The sequence below is a fragment of the Equus asinus genome, chromosome 29 (genome assembly GCF_041296235.1).
Source record: "Equus asinus isolate D_3611 breed Donkey chromosome 29, EquAss-T2T_v2, whole genome shotgun sequence".
In the NCBI taxonomy this organism is placed as follows: domain Eukaryota; kingdom Metazoa; phylum Chordata; class Mammalia; order Perissodactyla; family Equidae; genus Equus; species Equus asinus.
In genome coordinates this window covers 25,857,498-25,885,085 of record NC_091818.1, presented here as the reverse complement: position 1 = coordinate 25,885,085, position 27,588 = coordinate 25,857,498, and the positions used below count along the sequence as shown (strand labels likewise).

At 37.4% G+C, this 27,588-nt stretch overlaps 1 protein-coding gene across 5 annotated transcripts in view; it reads left to right on the top strand.

Annotated features, from left to right (window-relative positions):
- Positions 1–27,588, top strand: part of ARMC3 (armadillo repeat containing 3) — a 92,085-nt gene that overhangs the window by 14,677 nt on the left and 49,820 nt on the right. For all 5 annotated transcript variants that reach the window (XM_014865042.3, XM_044762383.2, XM_070501149.1 and 2 more), the window contains exons 3-8: positions 1,529–1,646; positions 12,490–12,615; positions 14,289–14,357; positions 14,598–14,773; positions 17,471–17,665; positions 19,893–20,076. In XM_014865042.3, coding sequence (XP_014720528.2) covers positions 1,529–1,646; positions 12,490–12,615; positions 14,289–14,357; positions 14,598–14,773; positions 17,471–17,665; positions 19,893–20,076 — 868 coding nt within the window. The remainder of the gene's footprint in view (positions 1–1,528; positions 1,647–12,489; positions 12,616–14,288; positions 14,358–14,597; positions 14,774–17,470; positions 17,666–19,892; positions 20,077–27,588) is intronic.

Below are 27,588 nucleotides of genomic sequence, written 5' to 3'. Positions count from 1 at the left end.
TATAACCCATCTCCCTAATTTTTCAGATTAAAAAAATGTGGTGAGTGAGCCCAGGTCCTCTGTCAATCTTCCCTTTAGTAGCTAAGTAAAATGGTTCTCAAGCTTCAATCCCTAAATTCTTTCAGAAGTTCTCCCTTAAAATTTCTGTGGATTTCCGGGTCCTTCTGCTCTCCTTATCAGGCTGGCAGCCAGCATCCTACTCATTGCTCTGGGCTCTGCTAGAGGCCATCTTTTCTCCATGATTCATGTCACTGGAAACCCGCAAGTACCACAAACCTGGTGCATATGGCTGGCTTTTTCTGAAGATTCGTCCCCCCAAAAAGAGTCAAAGAGGCAGCGTGATTTTTGTAACTCTTACAGTTTCTAGTATAGAGTTAGACACACACAGACAACAGCTTTAATTTGGATGTTCAATCATGCTGTCTAAAACCCAGCAGCCGATTCCCCTCCAAGGGGAATTTTTATCCCACCCATGCCCTCTCAGCTTGTTGCTTTCTGCCATCTTCTCTGTCTTCTTTAACTCTTCCAACCTCAACAATTATGTTTCCTTATTCAGAGTAATGTGTCTCTATATCCTCTACCTAAAACTGAACACCAATTTTTGTTATATCCTAAAACACAGTAAGATGGTCATTTAGGAAGAGCCAACATAAAGAGCCAGCTAAAGGTTTGAAATTCAATTTTTCTTTAACATGAGCAAAACTCCCTCCACCACCAGTCTCTGGAAACGGAAGAAAAATAGTGTAATAATGTGTTTTCTCTTTGACCAAAGACAACCCCCAGGGGTCATAGTTTGTCATTATTCGTTTTAGCAACACATGAATTCTCAAGATCCCATAGCAGGATACAGGTCTTCCTAGAATTCTATGTGTTTTCTTTAAACTATGGTACCATTTTCCCCATTCCAGATTTTATCCAATTTTACATTTTGCTATATGCTGTTTTCTATTGCCTTTTAGTTGTTTCATGTATGTACTCCCTGCTTTCCCAGAAAGAGTGTAGTGGTTAGAAAGCAGGTACTGATTATTGAGACTGTCAGGGCATCTATTATATCCAGGTACTTGAGGATTCTTATGTATTGACTAAGAATGTATTAATATGTCTTATTTAATCAGCATCTATTATGTGCCAGACAATACGCTAAGTGCTTTACATATAAGGTCTCTAGTCCTCTCCTGATGCTTGGAGATAGGTCTTATTATACCCATTATACAGAAAATGAAACTGAAACTCTAGCAGCTTAAGTCACTTGTTTGATTCCACAGGGCTAAATTGAGAGACCAGGTTTGTCAGGTTTTAAAACGTTTTACTTTTCCCGCCATCCCTCCCTCAGGAATTCCAGCGCCGCCAGTGTTCACAACTGTCTATCCGTGATGTTTTTTAAATAAAAACTTTACAATGCATTTAGCGGGCAGTGACCGCATCCTTTTTGTAAGGTTATGTTCTCTTTAAGTTTTGAGAGACCATTCATTTTTTCTGTGCTTTAGAGCTCATATGTGAACCTGATATTTTTCTCTCTGCGTTTCAGTTTGATCCATTAACAATTGAAAGCAAAAAGGCAGCAACTGTGGTGTTAATGCTTAATTCTCCAGAAGAAGAAATTTTGGCTAAAGCATGTGAAGCCATTTATAGATTTGCTCTAAAAGGTTTGGATTTTTTCCATTTATCTTTCTATTTCATTAGTTTCTTAAAATATTTACTACATAATGGGCACTTTTCTCCCTAGTCTTTAGCTTACTTCCTGTTAGATGAATTCTTTCAGACAACCAGAATTTCATTTAATGCATTACCTGTAAGTAATGTATCTCCCTAAGTGCCTAACTTAACCTTAAGGAGAAATTCAGTCATTTGGTAGAATAGTCATTTTGAAGGTTTTATTGTCATTTAAAACATTGTAAATGTCACGGGAGCTAAAAGAGCTCCCAGTGGTCAAAGCTGGAACCATTTGAGGAACGAAATAAATAAAGCAGTATTGGGTTATAACCCAAAGTAGAAAATAAATATCTACGATACAAATAAATAATTGATACAAGTAAATGATTGAATAACTAAATAATTGGGAGCGAACAGATAAATCCCCTTTGTGGAAGAATTCCAGATAATTTCTGTAGCTCCTTTGCCCTCGAGGAGGCAGAATGTAACTTCCCACTCGTTAGATGCAGGCTGTGTAGTGACTTCTTTCCGAAGAGCACAACGCGGAAACGGGAAAAAAGAGGGAGTTTACACCGGAGAAGCCTGACAAACACTACCTCAGCTGTGGTCAAAATCAACCTCAACAGTGAGAAGTCATACCGATATGTGACTTTGACATGATAGAATGAAAATGGCGTTCTACTTCTGCCATTTTCCCCAAAAAGCTATAACCCCCCAAATCAGACAAATTCCAAGTCAGGGACCTTCTACAAATACCTAACCAGGACTCCTCAAAACTGTCCCAGCCATCAAAAGCAAGGAAAGTCTGAGGACCTCTCACAGCCAAGAGGAGCTAAGGATACGCGGTGACCAACCGTCATGGGGGAGCCTGGATAGGATCCTGCAACAGAGAAAGAGCATTAGGCCAAAAGCAAGGAAATCTGAATAAACTGTGGACTTTAAGTCATATTAATGTACCAGTTTTGGTTCACTAATGGTAACAAATGTACCTACTGAAGTAAAATGGTAATAACAGGTGAAACTGGATGTGGGATATGTGGGTTCTCTGTACTATGCTTGCAATTTTTTTTCTGTAAAACTAAGACAGTTGTAGAAAGTAAAGTTTATTAAAACATCGTAAATGTTACAGATTAAAATCTATTGAAAGGCTTATTCATAGAGGATTTACAAACGTAAAAGATGGTTATAATTTAGTTCATTCCACATGGTGATAAAATTAGACTTTTATTATACTATATAACATTTTAATTGGGAATATTGGAAGAGTTCAGTATAACTTGGTATTTTTAACAAAACTTTTTAAACTAAGATAGGAGCAATTTGACTTTTAAAAAATGACACCTTAAACATTGTTTTGGGGCTTGTATGATAGAACAACAAATCATTCACTTAGAAAATGGTAAACTACTTGCCTTGCTATATCACGCCAGCCATCATTGGGAATCCAGATAAAAACCAGAGTGGTTCTGGAAGATATGGTACATGAGTAGATTGTATAGAATTCTGGGTCAAATTGCAGGGGACATTGGATAATGCATCCATGGCAGCGTGAGTCTCATTCAGCCTTCCAGAGTCATCATCTGTTATGTCTTTTTATAGAAGAAGAAATAAGTAGGCATGTATTTTATGTGAAATCAGTATAGAAATTATTGTAAGTCTGGTGTTTTATATTAGTATTTTCTGAAAAAATTTTTTTGGATAAATGATGGGACTTTGCCTTCTGACCAAGATAGAGTAAGGGGCCAGGTTTATCCTCTGACTGAAACAACTAAGAAAACAGAAAAATATATGAAATAATAGTTGGCAAACCACTGTCAGGAAATGCAGAACAGTGACCACTGAGAGACAGGAAGCAGAGGAAATACGCACTATGATTGCCCCAGCTTATTGACTTCAGAGAGTTTCTGGGCCACGGCACAGGAAGGGGCAACCTGTGCAGGCCTGGTGGACTCTCGGAGTTGAGAGGACAGATCTGAGAGTCCAGGCGGACAAGGCAGCATGAGTTTTCAAGACAGTAACAGAGAGGAAAGAGCTGTAGAGAGAGAGAACTCAGGAGTTCTGTAAAGGGTGTCACTTCAGTGAGCTGAGTACTGACCAGCATGTCCATGTGTGGGGCCTACTTGAAGTCAGACAAAGTACCCAACAGGATCAGAGGTAACAGTGCCTGGCGCTCATACAGGGCCAGTAGTACCTTTCCTATCAGCACACTGAAAAACCTCACAGAGGATAGTATGGAATACACAGAAGGGTCTTGTCTCAATAGTTAGAAATAATTAGCCCTATGTTGAACCCTATTCTAGGACTACCTAACAAATATTTAAAAAGCAAGACTGGAAAAGATCAACCTGTTTCCAGATAACTGTTTCCTAGAACAAATTTCAAGAATACAAATATATCCATTGCCCAACCAGGTAAAATTCGCAATGTCTGGCATCCAATAAAAAATTACCAGGCATGAAAAGAAGCAGGAAAATACAATCCATAATGAGGCTATAAATCAATCAGTAAATCAAAACTGACCCAATGTATGCGTAACTGGAGTCCCTGAAAAAAGGAGAGAGGGACAGAAAAAGTATTTGAAGAAATAATGGCCAAAAGTTCCCCTAATTTGATGAAAATTCTAAGCCTCCAGATCCAAGAGTCTCATTGAAACTGAAGCACAATGAATATGAAGAAAACTAAAGGGGCCTGCCCAGTGGTGCAGCGGTTAAGTGCGCACGTTCCGCTTCTCAGCGGCCTGGGGTTCACTGGTTCAGATCCCAGGTGCAGACCTATACACCAGTTGTTGAGCCATGCTGTGGTAGGCATCCCACATATAAAGTAGAGGAAGATGGGCACGGATGTTAGCTCAGGGCCAGTCTTCCTCAGCAAAAGAAGAGGAGGATTGGCAGCAGTTTGCTCAGGACTAATCTTCCTCAAAAAAAAAAAAAAAAAGAAAACTACACCAAGGGACATCATAATCAAATTGGTTGAAAAGAGTGATAAAGAGAAAATCTTAAAAGCAGCCAGAGGAAAAAAATGTTACATTTAGAGAAGCAATGATAAGGATTACAATAGATTTATCATTAAAAATGATAAAGCAAGAAGTCAGCAGAATAGCATCTTTAAAGTATTAAGAGAAAAATAAAAACCTTCAGCCCAGAATTCCATGCCCTGCAAAAATGTCTCTCAAAAACATAAAAGAAATAAAATCTTTTTTCAGACATTTAAAAGCTGAAGTAGTTCGTTGCAAACAGACCCACACTACTAATTACGGTAAAGGAGGTCCTTCGGGCAGAAGGAAAATGACACCAGATGGAAATATGGATCTACACTAAAGAATAAAGATAAAACCCTAGAAATGGTAACATACAAGATGTTTTCCTTATTATTTAAATCACTTGAAAAGCAAATTGGTTATTTTAAACAAAAATAATAATTGTATGTTGTGCACTCTGAAACATACGTAAAAGTAAGATATATGACAACAGAACCAAGGTAGAAAGGGGAAAAATGGAAGTATACTATTGTAAGGCTCTTGTACTATACGTGAAATGGTATATTACCACTTGAAAGTAGACTGTGTTAAGTTAAGGATGTATGCTATAAATCCTACAACCACTAAAAGAACAAAGAATAATATCACATAAGCCAACAAAGAAAATTAAATGGAATCATAAAAAATTGCAATTCATACAAAGAAGGCAGAAATGAAGAAAAGGAAAACAGAGAATAATCAGACACATAAAAAACAAGTAACAAGAAGGTAGATTTAAACCTAAACATATCAATAATCAGATTAAATGTAAATGGTGTGAGTACCTCAATTTGACAGGGAGAGTATTAAATTAGACAAAAAGCAAGACCAAACTGCATGCTGCTTTCAAGAAATGCACTTAGAATATAATGACACAAATAACTTGAAAGTAAAAGGATGGAAAAAAGATATCCTATGTCAGCCCTAATCAAAAGAAAGCTGAAGTGGCTATATAAATATCAGAAAATAGACAAAAGAGTAGCCTCAGAGATAAAAAAAAAAAAAAAGGTAATTTTATAATAATAATAAAGGGGTCAATTAATCAAGAGGCTATGAAAAATGCTAAACGGTTATGTACTTAATGTCAGACCTTCAACATACATGCAGCTAGAAATGCAAGGAGAAATAGACGTCCATGATTATAGCTGAAGGTTTTGATGCTCTTCTCTCAATAAATGAAAGAACAAGTAGATGGTAATTCTGTAAGGATATAAAAGATTTGAACAGCAATATAAATGAATTTAACCTAATCGACACTTATAGAATACTCCAAGAACAGCAGAGTATGCATTCTTTTCCAGTGCATACAGGACCTTTATCAAAATAGACCATATTCTGGGCCATAAAACAAGGCTTAATAAATTTAAAAGAATTTCAGTCATATAAAATATGTCATCCCAGGGGCGGCCCTGTGGCCAAGTGGTTAAATTTGTGTGCTCTGCTTCAATGGCCCCAAGCTTCACTGGTTCAGATCCTGGGCGCGGACATGGCACCACTCATCAGGCCATGCTGAAGTGGTGTCCCACATGCCACAACTAGAAGTACCCACAACTGAAATATACAACGATGTACTGGAGGGATTTGGGGAGAAAAAGCAGAGGGAAAGAAAAGAAGATTAGCAACAGTTGTTAGCTCCACGTGCCAATCTTTAAAAAAAAATATGTCATCCCACAATAAAATTGAATTAAAATTCAACAACACTAAGAATTCTGGACAATCGTTAAATAGTGAGAAAGTAAATAACACACTTCTAAATAACCTATGTGTGAAAGAAGAAATCAAAAGGAAAATCTGAATTGGAAATGAAAACACAGCCTATAAAAACTTGTAGAATGCTACTAAAAGAGTATTTAGAGATAAATTTACTGCACTAAATGCCTGTTAGAAAACAAGAAGTTCTCAAATCAATTACCTCAGCTTCCAGTTTAAGGAACTAGAAAAAGAAGAGTAAGTTAAACCCAGTCTTTAGTAAGAAGGATATAATATATATCTGAGCAGAAATCAATAAAATAAGAAACAGAAAAACAAAAGATAAAAGCAATGAGTTGAAAAGCTTTTTTTTTTGAGAAGATAAGTAATAATGATAAACCTCAAGCCAGACTGATAAGTAAAAAGAGAAAGAAGACAAATTATCAATATAAAGAATGAGAGAGGGAACATCACTACAAATCCTACAGACATTAAAAGAATAACATGAATACTATGAACAATTTAATGCTAATAAATTCTACAACTTAGATGAACTGGACAGATTCATTTCAAGACAGAACTCTCAAAGCTCACTAAAAAAAATAATAGCCTGAATAGCCCTATACTTGTTACAGAAATTAAAATTTGTAGTTAAAAACCTTCTCACAAAGAAAACTCCAGGTCCAGATATTTTCACTGCTGAATTTTACCAAATGTTAAGGAAGAAATAATACCAATTATACACAAACTATTTCAGAAAGTTGAAAAAACTGGAATATTTCCCTAGTCTTTCTAAAAAGCCACTATTACCCTGATAGTGAAAATAGACAGACATTACAAGAAAAGAGACCTACAGGCCAATATGCCTCAAGACCATAGATGTAAAAATTCTAAAGAAAAAATTGGCCAATTCAATAATATATAAAATAACTCATAGATCATGACCAAATGAGATTTGTTCCCAGATTGTAAGGCTGCTTTAGCATTCGAAAATCAATCAAGGTATGGTATGTGCAGTAGGTAGAATAATAAACTCCCAAATGTCTGCATCCTAATTCCTGGAGGTTGTGAATATGTTATGTTACATGGCAAGAGGGAATTAAAGTTGCAGATATAATTAAGGTTCATGAGCAGTTGAATTTGAAATGAAGAAATTATCTCGGATTATCTAGGTGGGGCCAACATAATTACAAGGGTTCTTATAGGTGGAAGAAGGAAACAGGAGAGTCAGAGTCAGAGAAAGACATGACAGTGGGAGCAGAGTGGCTCTGAAGATAGAAGAGGCTCATGAGCCAAGGAATGCTCACTGGAAAAAAAAAAAAAAAAAGGATTCTTGCCTAGAGCTTCAAAAAGGAGCATAACTCTACCAATACCTTGAATTTAGCCCATTGAGACCTGCCACATACTTCTGACATCCAGACCACAGGTAATAAATTTGTGTTTTAAGCCACTAAGTTTGTGATAATTTGTGACAGCAGCCACGGGAAATGAACAGACCATATTTTTAAAAGAAAAAAGAAAAACCATATAATCATCTCAATAAATGCGAAAAAATTATTGTTATAAAGTGCAGTGTCCACTCCTGATAAAATGTCTCAGCAAAGTAGGAGTAGATGCAAACTTCCTGCATTGATGAAGGGTATCTATGAAACACCTATGGCTAACTCCCATCGTACTTAATGGTGAAAGACTCGATGTTTTCCCTCTAAGATCAGGAGCAAGAGAAGGATGTCTGCTCTTAACCACTTTCACTCAGTGTTGCATGGAAGGTTCTAATCGATGCAGTCAGGCAAGAAAAAGAAACTAAAGGCATCCAGATTAGAAAAGAAGACACAAAACTGTATTTGATTTATAGAAGATAATATGGTCTTTTATATAGAAAATTCTATTAAACGTACAAAAAAGCTGCTAGAACTAATAAATGAGCAAAGTTTCAGGATACAAAATCAATATACAAAACTCAATTGCATGTCTACATACTAGGAATGAACAATTGGAAATTGACATGAATTATACTACTATTTACAATAGCACCAAAAAAGTATGAAATATGTAGGGATACCCCTGACAAAAGATGTGAAAGATCCATACACTGAAAACTATAAAATATTTCTGGAAGAAATTAAAGTTCTAAATGAATGGTAAGATATACTGTTTTCATGGAGTAGAAGATGTCATTTGTTAAGATATCAATTCTCCCCAAATTTATCTATAGGTTCAATGCAATTCCTACCAAAATCTCAGCAAGTTTTTTTTGGTAGAAATTGACAAGCTAATTCTAAAATTCATATGGAAATGCAGAGAACCTAGTATAATCAAAACGATTTTGAAAAAGTAACAAAGTTGGAGAATTTACACTATCTGATTTAAGATTGCTATAAAGCTACAATAATTAAGATAGTGTTATTGTCACAAAGATAAAGAAATAGACCAATGAAACAGAATAGAGAGTCCATAAATAGGCCTACATGTATATGGACAATTTTTTCAACAAAGATACAAGAGCAATTCAATGGAGAAAAGATAATCTTTTCGATAAGTGGTTCTGGAACAATGAGATATCCATATGCAAAAAAAAATTGCGCTTCATACTTTGCACTATATGCAAAAATCAACTCATATAATAGATGAAATTATAAAACTTAAAACTATAACATTGTTAGAACACAGGTGAGAAAACTTTTCTGACCTTGGGTTAACCCTTAGTTTCTTTGATGTGACACTAAAACATGATCCATAAAAGGACAATTGATTGGATTTCATCAAATTCACACCGAACACACACCTCTTCAAAGAGGATACATAGATGACAAATAAACAGCTGAAAAGATATTGTATGTCATTAGGGAATTTCAAATTAAAGCAATAATGAGATACCACTACACACCTATTAGAATGGCTAAAATTCTAAACCCTGACATCACCAGATGATGACAAAAATGTAGAGCAACAGGAACTCTCATTCATTGGAGGGAATCCAAAATAGTAGAGCCACCTTGGAAGACAATTTGGTAGTTTCTTAGAAAACTAAACTTAGTCTTAACCATATGATTCAGCAATCACACTCCTTGGTATTTACCCTAAGGCACTGAAAGCTTATGTCCACACAAAAACCTGTAGTTTATAGCAGCTTTATTCGTAATTGCCCAAACATGAAAGCAACCAAGATGTCCTTCAGTAGGTGAATGGATAAACAAACTGTGGTACATCCGTACAATGGAATATTGTTCAGTGATAAAAAGAAATGAACTGTAAAACCATGAAAAGAAACAGAGGGAACTTAAGTGCCTATTGCTAACTGAAAGAAGTCAATCTGAAAAGACTATGCACTGTATGACGTTCTGAAAGAAGCAAAACTGTGGAGACAGTAAAAAGATCAGTGGCTGCCAGGGGTTTGGGGTTAGGGAAGGAAGGATGAATCAGTGGAGAATAGGGGATTTTTAAGGCAGTGAAACTATTCTGTATAATACTGTAATGGTGAATACATGACATTATGCGTTTCTCAAGACCCATAGAACACACAACCTAAAGAGTGAATCCTAATGTAGGTCATGGACTCTAGTTAATAAAAATGTATCAATTGGTTCATCAATTATAACAAACATCCCACACTAATGCAACATGTTGATAACAGGGGAAATGGAGGAAGGAGAGGAGAGGTGGTATATGAGAACTCTGTCCTTTTTGTTCAATTTTTTATAAACCTAAAACTGCCCCCCCCCCAAAAAAGCCTAGTAACTGTGTTTTAAAAAAATGCTATAGACTGGAAGAAAATTTTTTCAAATCATGTATCTGATAAAGGGTTTATGTCCAGAATACACAAAGAACTCTCAAAACTCAATAATAAAACAAACCAAATTAAAAATATATATATGAGCAAGAGATTTGAACAGATGCTCCACCAAAGAGATACATGGATGGCAAAAAAAGGGTACATTTTGTTTAACATCATTAGTCATTAGGGAAATGCAAATTAAAACTATGATGAGCTACCACTTAACATCCACTAGGATTACTATAATAAAAAAGATGGACAGTGACAAGTGTTGGCAAGGATGTGGAGAAATTAGAACCCTTATACATTGCTGGTGAGAATGTAAAATGGTGCAGTCACTTGGAAAACAGTTCAGCAGTTTCTTCAAAAGTTAAATTTACACCTACTATGTGATCCAGCCAAATTGTGGTATATCCATGTAATGGAATACTACTCTGCAGTAAAAAGAAATGAACTATGGTGCATGCTACAGCATGGATTAATCTCAAAATACTTTGAACAAGACCAGACAATAACAAGTACAAACTGCGTGATTCGATCAAATTCTAGGAAATGCAAAATAATGTATAGTAACAGGAAGAAGAGATTACAAACTGTCAAGAGGAAACTTTTGGGGGTGTTAGATATGTTCACTATCTTAATGGTGGTTTGGTTTCATAGGTTTACACACGAGTCAAAACTTAGGAAATTGTTCTCTTTAAATATGTACAGTTTGTTGTGTGTGAATCATAGCTCATTAAAACTGTTAAAAAAGAATAAAGGTAGCTATAAAAGATTACACGCAAGTTATTAATTTTGCAAATGCTTCTCTTCCAGTCATGAAATTAGAATATATACCATCATTTAAAAAATAATAATGATAAATGTATTTTAATGAAGAAAGAATTTGTTATGTGATAAAAGTCTCAGAATGACAATTTAAAGACAAAATTTTCATAAAAACCTGATATATAAAATATATTTATATTTAAGCATAAGTCTCTTAAAATTTATCTTAAAATTCACTTGACAGAATATTTTCATCTAAGAAATTAACTTTTAGATCTTCAGCAAAATGCAAATATTATGGAAGATTTGAAAAGGAAGTTTGTAATAGTCAACAATGCAAACTTCAACATATTTTAATGACGTGACAAATTCGATCACTTAGAAACAGGGCAGTTCCGTGGGCTATAGGAAGATATAGTCTGTGCTTTGGAAATGGTGTTATCAGAATATGAACCTATAACTTAAAGTTTAAATTAATAAATTAATTTATAATTTTTATATATACATATTTATATATGACATATATTATTATATATTATATATTTATAATTCATATTTAAATATTTAAATTAAAATATTTAAATTATATATTTATATATAATATATATTTATAAAAATATATATAAGTATATATTTATATATAATTTATATAAATTTAATTATAATTTATAAATTTATAAATTATAAAATAATTTCATGAGAAAACAGACAGAAAAAGTCTAAGTGACTTTATTATACTCTCAAATTACTTTGAAAGTGAAATCTATATTTTCATAGCCCATGAAATTGAAAAGCTGAAATTAATCAGGCCTGGACGTTATTCCTGACTTTGTAGAATGAGATCCCTCTCATCAGGGTGAGGGTAAATTGCTTCTACAGTTAGGCGAGTCTCTGGCCTTACTTGACCTTCTGGTTCTGTCACTTCTTGCCACGGTTAAGGAGTCCCCAATGACCCTGGTGGCTCCCCTCTGTATGTGCACCTCCCTGCTGGCTGCAGGCACATCTTGCATGACCTGGTGGGAGCTGTAACCCCATTGGGTGAAAAATGAGCCAACTCCACCACACACATTCTAACTTGAAGTGGGGACTGTGTGTGTTGATTAATTTTTATAATTGATTTGGCAATTATGCAATTAATTATGCCAATACCTGACTGGCATCATGCTAGGCACTGAGGATATAAGAGTAGAACAGAAAGCTCATCTGGTCTCATGGAAAGTTCAGTTATAGTGGATTAGGCAGCAATGCATGGAGGTCGTTGAGAAGTGTGAAGAAAATAGAGCAGGATAAAGAGAGAAAGACTTGGGCGTAGCGACATTGGACAGATAGGGCAGAGACTCCTCTGAGGAGGTGCCGAGTGAGCTCAGAACTGAATGACGGAGAGGAAGCCAGCTTTGCACACATCAGGGGAAGGAGAGCAGGAGTGTCCCGGGTGCCCAGTGTCTAAAGTTTATTCTGAGAGACATATGTGAGGAGGCAAAGAGGAAAGCGGAAGGCAGATGGCAAATAAGACATTGGAATAACACAAAGAAGAGTTTTCATGAGGTTGATAATATCCATGATGATTGTATTTTACCTGTGATGTCAGGTGAGGAAAATAAAGCAACCCTCCTTGAACTTGGAGCTGTGGAACCTTTAACTAAACTGCTCACGCATGAAGACAAAATAGTAAGAAGAAATGCTACGATGATATTTGGGATCCTGGCTTCTAACAGTAAGTATGAACTTTTAAAAATAATCAAATAATCTCAGGTAATGCATTATCCTTCTTTTAAATTTAATGTGAAGGGATTCATTTTAATTTTATTTAAACTGACTTTAATGTTAACGAAAAAGTTAAATAAGTATATTGCAACAAATGTATGATTTCTTCTTTTAAGGGATATTTTTTAAATATAAAAGTATATCCATGCAAAAACTCTCAAAGTTGGTGAGGTAGTATGTTCTAGTCTTAAAAGTTGGGAGAACAATCATTGTCTGTTAAAATTAAAATAGGTTTTTCTTGAGTTAGTATAATGTAATTTATCTGTCTATTTGTTAGTTACCCTTCATACATATTATAGTGAAAAAAGCCCAGGGTAAAGAGTTTTGATATATGTATTTTTTTGAAACTGCAAACTATATTTTGCCAAAAGTAAGTTTAGACATATATTTACACCTTAAGTCAGACCTATTACTTGCTTGAATATTTTCATACATTTAATATGGTGAAACAATAGTTAAAATATGCTGTTTTGTCTATTAGAATATCAGACAAAGACAAGTGACCAAGAAGAGAAACTGTAAAACTAAGGTAGCAGCTGTGACTTATTTCTGAGAAAAAGGGGGTTAAGGACGGCAGGAAAGAAGCAGGGGCATGCCTGTCTAGCCTTAATTAGGCTCATAAAAGCAACACAAAAGTGAACATAAAAAAAATCAATATACTTATCTTTAAGCATTTTTGGCATTTCTGATAATTAAATGGAATGGAAACAAGAAGTATTAATCCAAAAAGGCTGAGGATAATTCTTATTTACATTCTGTACAGGCTTTATTAAAATCAAAATTTAAAAACACCCTACCAATGAAACAAAAAAAAGAATTACTACTGTAGAGGAGGAAAAATTTCTCCTCTACCCTTCTCAGTTCTTCTGGCTAAGAATTAAATAGACATGAGACAGACTAGTAGGAGAAAATCAAATTTAATTTCATATGTATGGGGGCTCCATGAGACTATGAGGCCCACTGACAGTCAGGCAGTTGAAGCTTATATGCCACCAAGAGCTAAGGAGAAAAGGGGTCGGGGTCTGGGACTTCAAACGGGAGGAAAACAGTTTACAAGATGAGGAAAGCCAATGTTTGGTAAACAAATGTTTGCCATGCTATGCAGAGAAAATGAGCCAGAGAGGGCTTTGATCAAACAGGCCATGTTGTTTCCCCCGGTCTACCATACCTAACCCATCTTCTTTGTAGATATCCCTGGTCATACACCTTCTTCCTGGAACAGGTCCTTTATCTAAATTCTTTTAGGCAGTTAAGGGGGAGATAAAAGCTGTTCCTGAGTCTTTTGTTTCTTAAAAATAATCAGCCTAAAATAATCTTCCTGCCAGAGAGACACATTTTGGGATAGCAAAGTTAGCTCCCCAACACTACTGTATAATAAAAAAAAATGTAGGGCACAGTAACTCAGCTTTCCCAATAGGTGTTCTAGGCACATTTTGCACTTTTCTGAGCCAGACAGACCTGGGCATGAAAACTGGCCCCACCACTAACTCGCTGTGTGATTCTGAGCTTCAATCTCCTTATCTGTGAAATTAGATAATAATAGAACCTGTTTCATAAGGGACTATTCAACAGACATTACTATTATTGTTAATAAACATTAATATTCTGTTTCTTCTTTTGTAGACGATGTTAAAAAATTGTTAAGGGAGTTAGATGTCATGCATTCTGTCATTGCTCAGCTCGCTCCAGAAGGTAATTTTGCATCCTACATCTATTTCAAAAAATGGGACTGGTTTATTTTTCACATTTGATTAAACTACTTATTGACAATAGTTTACGAAATACCAATTGTGAATTGTCACTAAAATCTCTCAAACTAAGATGAGCTCCAACCAAGGTGAAATTCACAGAGCTTTGGTTTTCAAAGCATGTTTTAAAAGAATGGTTAAATAAACATTTAGCATACTTGTGTTATTTGTTTTTGACATGCAGAAGAAGTAGTTATCCATGAGTTTGCTAGTCTTTGCCTAGCAAACATGTCTGCAGAGTATACCAGCAAAGTGCAAATATTTGAACATGGTGGATTAGAGCCGCTCATCAGACTGCTGAGCAGCCCAGACCCTGACGTGAAGAAGAATTCTATTGAGTGCATTTACAACTTGGTCCAGGTAAGAGGAATTCCTAAAAATGTGTTTTGACAAAAACTGATTATAGAATTTATTTCCCTGCTAAAAAAAGGAAAAAGCTTTTGGGCCAGCCAGGTGGTGCAGCGGTTAAGTTCGCACATTCTGCTTTGGCGGCCCCAGGGTTTGCCAGTTCGGATCCTGAGTATAGACCTATGCATCACTAGTCAAGCCATGCTGTGGCAGGCGTCCCACATATAAAGTAGAGGAAGATGGGCATGGATGTTAGCTCAGGGCCAGTCTTCCTCAGCAAAAAAGAGGAGGATTGGCAGCAGATGTTAGCTCAGGGCTAATCTTCCTCAAAAGAAAAAAAAAAAGAAAAAACTTTTAAAAACTCACCAGTTTTGATTAACCAGTATTTCTCAGTACTACTTGGTAGTTACTATTCAGGGAAAAAATAGTAGAAGTTCAGTGGGGATAACTTTCAGTTTTATAAGTAATTATAAAATTCACACTTTATAAGTAATTGTCTCCCATGAAAGGGCATTTTAGAAGCCTACTTAAATGTTAAAGAATAGAATAGCTTGCAGATTAAGGTGGGATTATACCAGATAAAACGTATTTCTTCTGATAGAGGAAACCTAATACTCATGTTGAACTAGGTTTGACCTGGGCCGTTTCCTATTGATCTAACCTTGGTGATCTACGCCCACTGGATGTAATATATGCTGTCTTCAGTGTACCAAGATTTTGGATTAGACTTATTTATTGTTGAAAGCCTAGTGAATTAAGTATGCTGAACAGAACTCATGGTTCACAGTTGCAAGATGCTTTCTCTCTGTGCTGTATCTCTCTGTGCTGTTTTCCTTTGCGGTGGAAAGAAACAGCCTACCTCCCCCTCCCAGCTTGTTCTGCCCGCTTCCCCGTGCCCCAGCCCAGTGCGCACACCCTCACCCCCACAGCGGGTCGGCTCCCTGACACTTTGGACAGCCTTCTCTCCTCCTTTACCTGCTCAGGGTCCCGAACAACTCCCACACACATTTGATAAGCTTTAGATCAACAGAAAATACAAAAAACACCTTTTTAAACAGTCAGGAGTAGAGTGTAAAAGAAAGACATAGCAAAGCAAAGGTGAGGGAGGGTTTACTGAGAGGCAAAGTATCTAGACAAATTATATAGAAAAAAAGAGACAAATGGGCTCATGCCAAAAGGCAGCAGAAGCATACATTCCCGGCCTTGGATGTAACGCCTCGTGGCTGGGCGCTCACTGGTGTTACCCTCACTCCTTCCTAAAAGAGACGTCCTCAAGAGGAAGTCCAGCTGCTTCCCTTCTCTAGTTACTTCACCTCACCGGAGGCCTAAATAGTCCTATAAATGTTTGTGTTTTTCATTCCAAGACTCCTCAAAGCTCTATTTTCTTATATTTTTTATCAAATGGAAATGAAAAGACTTAACCTTCGCTCTTTTTCATCAACAGAAGTCCTAGTTGATAACAGTGTATTGATTTCCTAGGACTGCTGTCACAAAGTACCCCAAAGTGGGTGGCTTAAAACAATGGGTATTTATTCCCGCACGGTTCTGGAGGCTGGAAGACGAAATCAAGATGTCGGTGGGGCCATGCTCCCTCTTCGACTCTGGGTAGAACCCTTCCTTGACTCTCCTGAGCTTCTGGTGGTGGCTGTTGATCCCTGACATTGTTTGGTTTTCAGCTCCATTCCTGTCGTCTCTCCCTCTGTCTCTTCTTACAAAGACACCAGTCTTACAAGGACACCATTCAATACCCACCCTATTCCACTGTGATCCCAGCTTAACGAGTTACACCTGCAATGACCCTGTTCCCAAATAAGATCATGTTTTGAGATACTGAGGATTAGGACTTCAACATATATTTGGTGGTTGGGTGGGGGAGAGGGACACAATTCAACCCTTAGACCAACAGCAACGCTGTTTTTTTATGTCTGAAGGAAGCTGGATTTTAGAGGTCAGTTGAAGGATGGATAGAGGAAAGCTAAGCTCTAAGTGGGGCCTTTTCCACCTTTAATACTATTTTATATTTACCATGTTTTGATTTAAAATGTCATGATTTGGCAGAGTTTGGAGACTTTTCATGGTTTTTTGACTTGTTTTTTCCATTGTTCACCCCAACCAACCCCTCCCCCCCAACACATAGAATTACAGACACACAAAGCAGAGCAACTCGCCTAGACTCTAATGACCCCTTGATATTGTCAATGTCTTAAATAAAGGTCATGTGTCTGAACTAAACCTGATGTAAGCTTGCATGCACAGGGCCTGCCAACAGCACTGCGTGCATATAAGCATTTCATAAGCAATCCATCTGCATGAAGATAATAAGGAATTGATGCCATCATTTCATTTTATCAAATACTGTTTGAAACAGGATATAGAGTGTGAAAAGAATTTTATTATGCATCGATTTTATTGTAATGTTGTTTATGGTAATAGGAGTTTCTTGTATAATAAAGCAACACTAGGTACTGCAGAAGTCACAGATGATGTCTATTTCCTGTTATTGACAATGTCTGCATGGTTAAAAAGAATATTTTGGTGGTGTTAATTTTCAAGTTTGCTTATTTTTGTTTGTGAGTTATTTTGGAAGGGAATCTGGAATAAAAGATGGGAACATTATAACTTTCTCTGTTAGAAAATAGAATTTCTCCCTTCTTGACACTGTATTTTGCTTTAAAAATTGCTTATTTGATCATTTGTATCTCATGGCAGGATTTTCAATGTCGAGCTACACTTCACGAACTAAATGCAATCCCTCCTATATTAGATCTCTTGAAGTCAGAATATCCAATTATTCAGTTGTTGGCGCTCAAAACCTTAGGTGTTGTTACGTATGACAAGGAGTCACGAACAATGCTGAGAGAGAATCAAGGCGTGGACCAGCTTATTAAGATCCTAGAAACTAAGGTATTTCTAATTTTCATTCAACTCTCTGTGAGGAAATGTATCTTTCCTAAATGTTCTTATAAAATACAAATTGTAGAGTATTTTTTTAAAATGAAGTTTTATTACATTTAAGTATGAGAGTAAGTATGATGGATTAATTTGCTTATTGCTCCATACTTTATTGGCATGATTAAATCAGACTAATGATAAAGCCCATTATAAAATAATTTTTTAAACCTTCTGGTTACAAGATTTAAGATTTTTTAATTCTTGTTTATGATCTTCTTCAAGACTTCCTGAAATGCCTAGAATTAGTCTTTTAACCTTTGTCTGCCATAGGTTTCTCTGAGGTAAAGTAAGGAGAGTAATTTACTTCACACTGTGAAGGGTAATCTGTTTTACTCAGTCTACTGATTTAAGTATTAATTTCATCTAAAAAATACCTTCACAGAAACATCTAGAATAGTGTTTGACCAAATATCTTGAGACCATGACCTCGCTAAGTTAAAACATAAAAATTAAGCATCATAGGTCCATCCCTTGTCAAGTTGGCACCATATGTATCTCCTTAAATCATATTTAATCTCCAAAGAAAGACAATAGCAGGGTCCTATTTCCACCTAACATGATATAACTGTCCTGTGTACCCCCACAAACGCACTGACCCTTTGCCCAGAAGAGGATGCAAAGTCCCTGGATGGTGTTTACTTTTCTCCATGACATCCCGTAACTGGAATACTATTTTGTAAAGTCAGTACAGCTTATGTTACCTAAGGGGATAAGAGAGGGAAGAAAATAAAGATATTTCATACACACACACACACACATTCTTAACAAAATAAGGAAGAAATACTCATGACAATTACAGTCCTTTTTTCTATAACTAGTCACATGGCTGTAGTAGGTATTTATAACTACCTTCTTCCAATACCCATTCCATGTTCTCTTTGCCCTCAGCAAGTACCTCAGCTGGTCTTGGTTCTTTGCCTGGTGGGGTGACCCAAACCTTCACTCCTGAAGAGTCTGGGCCGTGAGTGGTCCTGCCTGGGTTGGGTTGCTGTAGTTGTTCATCGACCTTAATCACACATGGTAGTACTGCATGGTAGTACTGAGATGCCCTAGAGGGGCCTCCTGTCTTCCAGACGTACTTTTCCTTACCTCTACTGTAGAGTGGCTTCCATTTTCCCCTTGGTAGTGGGGATCATTCACCCCAGTCAGCACAATAACTGTCTTCTTTGCCTGTTGATTCAGAGGCGTGAAGAGCCCAAAGTGGCTGGGCAGCAGCCTTAACTTTTAGTTCAATGGAATCATTGTTGTGTCTCCTGTTGGACACGTTCCTCCCTTTGGAACTAAGACCTTTAGGCCAGCAGAGAATAAGGTCGTGGAGACAGGAAGCAAAAACTTTGCTAGTGGGTCACCAGAGGTAATAATAAGTGATGCCACTCCCATTTCCACCCCTTGATCCCTGGACCCATGAACCCTGGCTATGGGTGAAACAACACCATATATTAGACACTGATTCAGGGCGTATACAGCCTCCTGGGGAACCTTGCTTGGGCCCTGCCACCTAGCTGGGCCTGTAAAGCAGTCTTAAGAAGACCATTGTATCACGCCAGCTGCTGCGGGACGGTGGGGAACATGGCAAGGCCAGTGAGTTCCGCGAGCTTGGGCCCATTGCTGCACTTCTTTCGCTGCGACGCGTGTTCCTTGATCGGAAGCAATGCTGTGTGAAACACCATGATGGGGGCGCGTCCTTTCTGTTTCTCTCACTTTAAGGATTCCCACCTTAAATTTTTCACTGTTCAGATAAGGCTGCAGTCTTCCACTGCTCCAGGATTGGGATTCGGGAGATTCCTCAGGCAAGAAAGCCACACACTCACAAAGCTTCCCTCTACCAGTTGGAGATTTTAAGGAATACACTTTCCTTCAGCTTCTGTCTGATTTTTCAAAAAATATTTTCCTGAGATTTTAAAATTGTTGGTGGTGGAAAGTTGTGTGAGCAGCTTTACTTGGATACCATTATTTTTTGTACATAAAACGTTTTGGAGCAGGGGAAATGAGAAAAGATGGGGCAAGTGAGAAGGGAGAGTGATGTTATGTGAATAAACAGAACTGTTTCCTTGAGCCTCTGTCACAACATAATTAATTACATTATGTTCGGACTGACCTTAGTCTGTCTTGTAAAATGTGGAAAGTATACATTTCTTTTAGGAGAACTTTCTAGAGCTGTATTTGCTTTTATTATTAGGAATGGAATGACCTTCACGTAGAAGCACTTTCAGTGGTAGCCAATTGCCTTGAAGATATGGATACCATGGTGCTGATTCAGCAGACAGGGGGCCTTAAGAAGCTCCTGTCATTTGCAGAAAACTCTACAATTCCTGACATTCAGAAGAATGCAGCCAAAGCCATCACTAAAGCGGCTTCTGATTGTATGTCACGTTTTATACAAACTAAGCGTACATATTTCCTCTTGTATTCTTAATTTTGATTAGTGCTAACAAACACTAGGGTATTCATCTGCTTTTAAACGACCATTTGAGAACAGTGCTATACCTACTATTTAAGGCCAAAATTCATCTCAGTGCCAATGAGTTAAAGGAGAGATTACTTTGTCCAGGATGTAATAAACTCAGTGTGCTTAGACCTCCAGCTTTTGTAAACAGTTCACTCCCAAATTAAGTTTGAAGCCTTTATTTCTCTTGATTTTGGAATTATATAGAATGTATGCAGTGTTTGTGATCCTGGAAACATTGTTTCAATAAATCCACATTTGGAGTGAAATCTATATAGTAATTTCAAGTTTCAGCTGGAGTCCAGCAGTGCCCTGTTATATAGCTGTGAAAAATAATATGTTCCTCCCATCTCCATAATACAATTTTCATTTCAGTGGCAAGCTATGTTGATATAAATCTGTAAAACATGAGAGATTAATTACATCACAAGCACCGAAGATGAAATTATAGTTTTAATTTATGTATATTTGGAGTATTTTATTTAATAAAAGATGTGATTTTATTTTCCCCCTTCTACATCACTTCTCTTATAAATGATGACAGCTTTGACTAGTGAAAGTGATTTATATTCTAAACATATATACTCACATCTGTATATATGTCTGTGTGTATATTATGGGAAACATTTCCTTTTCAACCCATGCTGGATTTCTTCAAGGCCGAGTTTTAATGCAGTCAGCCGAATTCCACTCTAGGACATAGTTAATATAGACGGGCTTTGTGAGTTACATTATGAATACCCAATCTAAAGACAGGCTGTAAGATTAAGGTTTTTAATATTGGCAAAAGTTGGTTGAGTCAGTATTCTGTCCAGTGGAACTTAGACCTTATCATACCTGGTCAGTTCAGTTTTCTGTCTATCCCACGCCGCCTTAGCTATTTGAGGCCCAAAGAGAGGGCCGTGGGAAGACAGGGACAATGGCAAACCTAAAATTTTTGCAGATCTCCACTTCTCTTTGGTTTAGTGTGGCTGGGCCATTCGAAGATTGTTCCAGGCCCTCGTGGGATGGTGAGTTTCATGAGTCGTTTAGCCATCATGTGACATAGTCATGGAAAGGACACTGGATAGAGAGCTCCTGGTGTTCTTGTTCTACTAGTGGTTCCGCTGCTGGCACTGCGGTGGCCTGGGGATGTGACTGTGAGTGCACTACAGCCTCTCCAGACCTATTTATTAATGACTTATTGAGTCCTCACTTTGTGTTAGTAAACCCAGAGCTGCCAAGTAAACAGGCAATCACAAGGCGGTGTTAAAGGTGCTTGATGATGGGAGAACCGGATCCCCCAGGAGGGCCTCCTAATGCAGACTTAGGTGAGACAAGTCTTCCTGAAATAGGTGATTGACAAGCTAGGACCTGGGGTAAATAATAGAAACCGGCTGGGCAAGGGAGGTCCTGGTGGGAGGGGGGCCAGCAGTCCTCTAAGGAGAAGGAACAGTGTGTGTAAACGCCAGAGAGGGACAGAGCGTGGTAAACTCCAGAACTGAAAGTTTTCAGAATGGCTAGTGAATAGAAGGTAGCAGAAAATTGAGAGTTAAGGCTGTGGAAGTAATGAGGAGCCAAATGCTAATGGGCATTGCAAGCCAAGTTAAGGACTGTGGACTTGATTTTCATGGCAACAAAGAACCATTGAAGTGACTTAGAGAGGAGAAGGAACATTCTGGATTTTCACTTTTTAAAGAAAGAGCACTCTTGCTGCAAAGACGTGTGCAAAGACAGGGAGAGACCAGGACAGGGATCGCTGCAGTGGGTGGTCTTGGTGGGGGGTGACAGGGTTCTGACACAGACACGGTGATTGAGATGGCTGAGAGGCATTTGCAGAAGAACCACCAACACAGTGCCTGGCACAATGGGGGTCCATAGTGTTTACTGAATGACCAGTGGGTTGGGGAGGAAGGAGGTGATGTCAAGGACAAGGCCCGGTTTCTGGCTTGGACAGCTGGAAGTAGAATGATGCCACTCACAGAAACGGGGAACTCAAGGAGAGGAGCAGGTTTTGACTGAAGGAAAGGAAATGAGTTCTATTCTTCTCATTTTTTAAAATTGTGGTAAAATACAGATAATAAAATTGACCATCTTAACCATTTTTAAGCGTACAGTTCAGCAGCATGAAGTAAATTCACATTGTTGTGTGACCATCACCACCATTCATCCACAGGACTCTTTTCATCTTGCAAAACAGATACTCTGTACCCATTAAACAATGACTCCCACTTTCCCCTCCCTGCAGACCCTGGCATCACCATTCTTTCTGTCTCTATGATTTTGACTACTCTAAGTTCTCATATACGTGGGATTATACAACATTTGTTCTTTTGTCACTGACATTTCACTTGATGTCCTCAAGGTTTATCCAGGTTGTAGCATGTGTCAGAATTTTCTTCCTTTTCAAGGCTGAATAATATTCCACTGTATGTATATACCACATTTTGTTGATCCATTCATCCATTAGACACCTGGGCTGCTTCCACCTTCTGGCTATGGTGAACAATGCTGCTATGAACATGGATGTACAAATTTCCCTTCCAGTCTCTGCTTTCACTTCTTTGAGGTATCTACCCAGAAGTGGAACTACTGGATACTATAGTAATTCTGTGTTTAATATTTTGAGGAATGGTCATACTATTTTCCATAGTAGCTACACCATTTTATATGCCCATCAGTCGGGCACAAGGGTTCTGACTTCTCCATTTTCTCACCAACACTTGTTATTTTCCTATAGTAGCCATCCTAATTGGTGTGAAGTGGTATCTCATTGTGTTTTGATTTGCATTTCCCTAATGATTAGTGATATTTAGCATCTTTTTCATGTGCTTATTGGCCAATTCTATATTTTCTTTGGAGAAATGTCTATTCAAATCCTTTGCCCATTTTTTAAACCAGATTGTTTATTTTGTTGTTGTTGAGTTGTAGGAGTTCTTTATATATTCTGGATATTAACTCCTTATCAGATACATGATTAGTAAATGTTTTCTCCCATTCTGCAGGTTGCCTTTCCACTCTATTGATTGTGTCCTTTGATGCACAGAAGTTTTTCATTTTGCTGTGGTCCAATTTATCTATTTTTTCTTTTGTTGCCTGGGCTTTGCTGTCATATCCAAGAAATCATTAACAAATCCAAAGTCATGACATTTTCTGCTACATTTTCTTGCAAGAGTTTTATAGTTTTAGCTCTTGTGTTTAGGTCTTTGATCCATTTTGAGTTGTTTTTGTGTCTTTGGTGTAAGGTAGGGATCCAGCGTCATTCTTTTGCATGTGGATATCCAATTTGCTCAGCACCTCTTGTTGAAATCTGTTCTTTATTTGTAAGACAAAGAAATTCAACCAGATAGTCTTTAAGTCCCATCTGGCTTAATGTTTTATGAATCTACCTCCTTATGTTAGTTCTAAAATGACTACCTTCCAGTTCCAAATCGTGTCTTCTCACTCTTTATTATAGAATCTAATGACTAAATTTGTACGTATTTGGTCTACACCATTTGTGATTTTTTTTCACGTTCCCTTCAACCATCACTGTTCCTGACAGAATCCTTATCTTATTTAGTCTCTCTTCATACATCATGTCCTCAGGCCAAACTGTAATCATTTTCTTAGCTTTTCTGGACTTTCTCTTGTTCATGATACCCTCCTTGCAGTGTGGTGGTAAGTGTTATGAACAGCATTTCGAAAACATGTGCCATCACTTTATATAATATAAAGATGGCTTATTTATGAATATTTTCAATTTCAGTCTTAGGAATCTAGTATTTTAGTCAGCCTTTTAACAATATCAGCATATTGGGCCAACCCTTTGAGAGAAAGACCTATAGTGGATCCCAGATCCCATTTCTCAGTGAGGACTCTGAGCTCAGAGTCTTTCATTTTATTTTATTTTGTTGTTTTTCTTTCTTTCTTTCTTTCTTTTTGAGGAAGATTAGCCCTGAGCTAACATCTGTGCCCATCTTCCTCTATTTTATATGTGGGACACCTGCCACAGCACGACTTCACGAGTGGTGCACAGGCCCACACCCGGGATCCGAACCAGCGAACCCCGGGCCACAGAAGCAGAGCACGCAGATTTAACCACTGTGCCACCGGGCCGGCCCCACAAAGCCTTTAGTTTTGAATTCTAATATTTTTGATTTGTAGTTTAAAAAATGCAAAATTTGCTTCAAGGATGGTAATGCATTTTCACCAAAGCCTAGGATATAATCAATGTGTACAAGTGTTCCATGAAATCTTGAAAAGGTATACTCTTTGCTTAATGCTCAACAAATATTTATTGTATGCATGCTATATGCAAGGCACTATTCTAGAAAAACAATGAATGAGATAAGTGAATAAATATTTGTTGAACAGACAAAAAGATATATTTCCTGTAGAATGTAAAGTTTGATATTTGTCTTTTAGTTCAGCTTTATAAATTATATTGTACAGTTCTTTTTGTCCTTATTTTTTATCTACTTTGATCTATCACAGATGAAGAGTGGTATGTTAAAAGTTTCCCACTATGTCATTTCTGTTGATTTTCTCTTGTAATTTTATATTAGCTAACTTTGCTTTATTTAATATTGCTTTATATCCACTTCTGATTTTTTAAACTATAAAATTCTAATTTGATATTAAGATTGCCATGTATTATCAAACATGGTCTTGGCAGAAAACAGCTCTGTAAATTCCAGATGATTTAAATAAAGACACAACTTTCAGAAATATAAAAGGGAACAAACAAGGTGGTGAAGTTCCCACAGATGAGCAATATTGTGAAACCTTCACTGTCACTAGATCTGAAGGCAAGGCGACAGAACATTTAGATTTATCTTTGCCACTATTAGAACTTCTTTCTGACATCATGTTTATGCTTTCTACTTTTCATTTTTCTGTGCTGTCTCTTTGTTTTCTTTCTTTCTCTTCGTTATATAGATTTGAAAAAAAGTTTAAAACGGTTATTTTAAAGATAAAGTTACTATAGTTAAGATATTTAACACTTTTGCTTCCGTAACTCTTCCCCTCCCTGATGTTTGTAAATTTCATAGGGGTTACAGATTCTCCTCTCTGAAATCTACATAAATCTCTCCTTGTTAAGAATCACTTTGCCATTACATTCAATTTCATCCACGTTTACCCTTTAGCATTATGTACATATTGGGTCTGTTTCAGTGTACTTTGTGAATTTCTCATAATAAAACGTACCCATTCTTCAGATTTTAGTTTCGATTCATTTCTTAATTAACCAGAGTATATTTTTTCAGTTAAAATTTTTTTTTTTGTTCAGAGATAGTCAATAGTGGTGTATTTTTCAAGACCTGACCTTTGAATATTTGTTGCCTTCAAACGTATATGACAGTTTAGCTGGGTTTGGAATTCTCATCATTGCCGTTTCTCCTCAAGTTACTATGATTGTTGCTTTTGTTGAGTCTGAGTCTAAGGATAGCCTGATTTCCATTCTTTTGTATATAAGGTCTTTCTTTTTCTATTTGGGTAGAATCCTTTATCCTAAGAGTTCAAAAATTTTCCCAAAATAATGTCTGAGACTCTCTCTCTGCCTATAACATAGTGAAGTCTTTTGAACTGTAGAATCATGTTTTGTTTATTTTTCCTAACTTATATTATACTTTTGATTATTTTTGTTTTATTTAATATTTTTCCCCAGGAATATTTATTGTTTTTAGACCATCTCCGTTCTCTTTCTTCTGTACCTGTTACACACTCTTTCATGCTTTTGGTTTTAATGTTTAGTTCATCATGGAAGGAGAAGTGCTCTGTCTAGGCCTGGTTTAAATGAACAGATGAGGCTCACAAGGTGCCCTTTGCCTATTTTCCCCATCAACTGAGATGGCAATGGAATCCTTCAGCCCAGTTTTGGATGATGATGGGGCTTCCCTCCAATGTGATGTTGCAACCCTAACATGCTATTTCCTCCCGGTCCACTGGTTATAGAGGAAGAAGCTGATAGAAGTTTGGAGCATTCTGCAGAGCCCACGGTTGTTCACTCACCCGGGGTAGCTTATGGGATTTGTTTCTTCCTCTCTTGTCCCTGCCCCATGGCCCTCTTTTTCTCCTTTTCTTTACACTCAGCCTCCTTGGAAGACTAGTCAACTTTAAATAACCCTACCTCTTCATCTTATCTCCATCCCTTAACCTACGGCATGTGACTTCTGTTTCCACCGTTCTGCCAGAACAGTCCTTGGAGAATTTGACTTTGACCTCCCACATCCTAACTCCCACACACACATTTTCAGCCTGTGCTTTACTTGATCTCTCTGTGCCTTTCACTTTGTTGACTGCCCCCTCCTCCTTAAAACTCTTCTAGCCCTTGATTTTCATAACATCCCTCCCCTCTGATTATTATCTTAATCAGCACACCAACTCGTTGCCTTCACCAGCTTCCTCTCCTCTGCCTGTCATTTCAATATTAAACCCGCCTTCCCACCTTCTGTCTTGTTCTTTTTTCAGTCTCCCTGAGTGGCCTCGCTTATGACTGTTTCAGCTGACTCCTTATTTGCTTATGAATCCCAAACCTGTATCTACTTATGACCTGTCTTCTGAATTCCTGCCTGTATTTCTGATCACTTCCAAGCGCATCCAGCAACGTTGCCCAAACTCGAGTTTTGAGGAGTCTTGAATTTCTTTGAAAATCTGATGAAAGAGTCCCTCCTCCTAAATGTGCATATGCACAATATTCTTCATATAATTTCAGGGAGTCTTGGACTGCCTGAAGCCCATCTATGCCTTCTGGATCCATGGACCCCAAGTTACTATCTCTTGGACTAGGACGAACAGGATCAAGTCCAGATGCCCCAGCTTGGAATCAGAGATTCTTCTGTTTCATACAATCATATGACCATTGGTTGTCAACTGGATCTTGCTCAGACTCTCTCCATAGTGCTCTCAAGCATATACCTTATGCTGTAATTTTGTATACATTTGCTCTGGTTTAGGTTCTTGGTCTGGATTCTGATTTTGGAAATCCTGTTTTGATCTATTGGTATTTTTGTTCTACAGATACCTGGGCATAGAGGGAAAATAAAATTTTCTAATTTTATTGCTTTTTGAGGTGTCAATAAAATAACTGGTTTTTCTTTCTGCCTGTAAGAAATTTCAGAATGTACTTTCTCATGCTTTAACCGAGTGTAGCCCGCTCTGCTTTAAAGATGCTATCAGTTTCCTCCCACCATAGCCTTCATCTATCCCTACTATGCTAAATTAATGCTTGGACTAAGGTAGGCTGACCCTGCTACTATGGAATACCAAGCAAGCATAGCACAAAAAGTTAGCTTCCGTTGCTTAGCAGAACTCCATTTTCCAGGTGGGAAGAGATTTACATCTGCCCTAACGTAACTCAACCAACTGCCCATCTGTGTTACAGTGGAGATCCTTCACCATTGCCCGGCAGGTTTCAGCTATTACTGTAAAAGCTTGCATTTCTAATTCAAGAAATTAGATAGAGGAA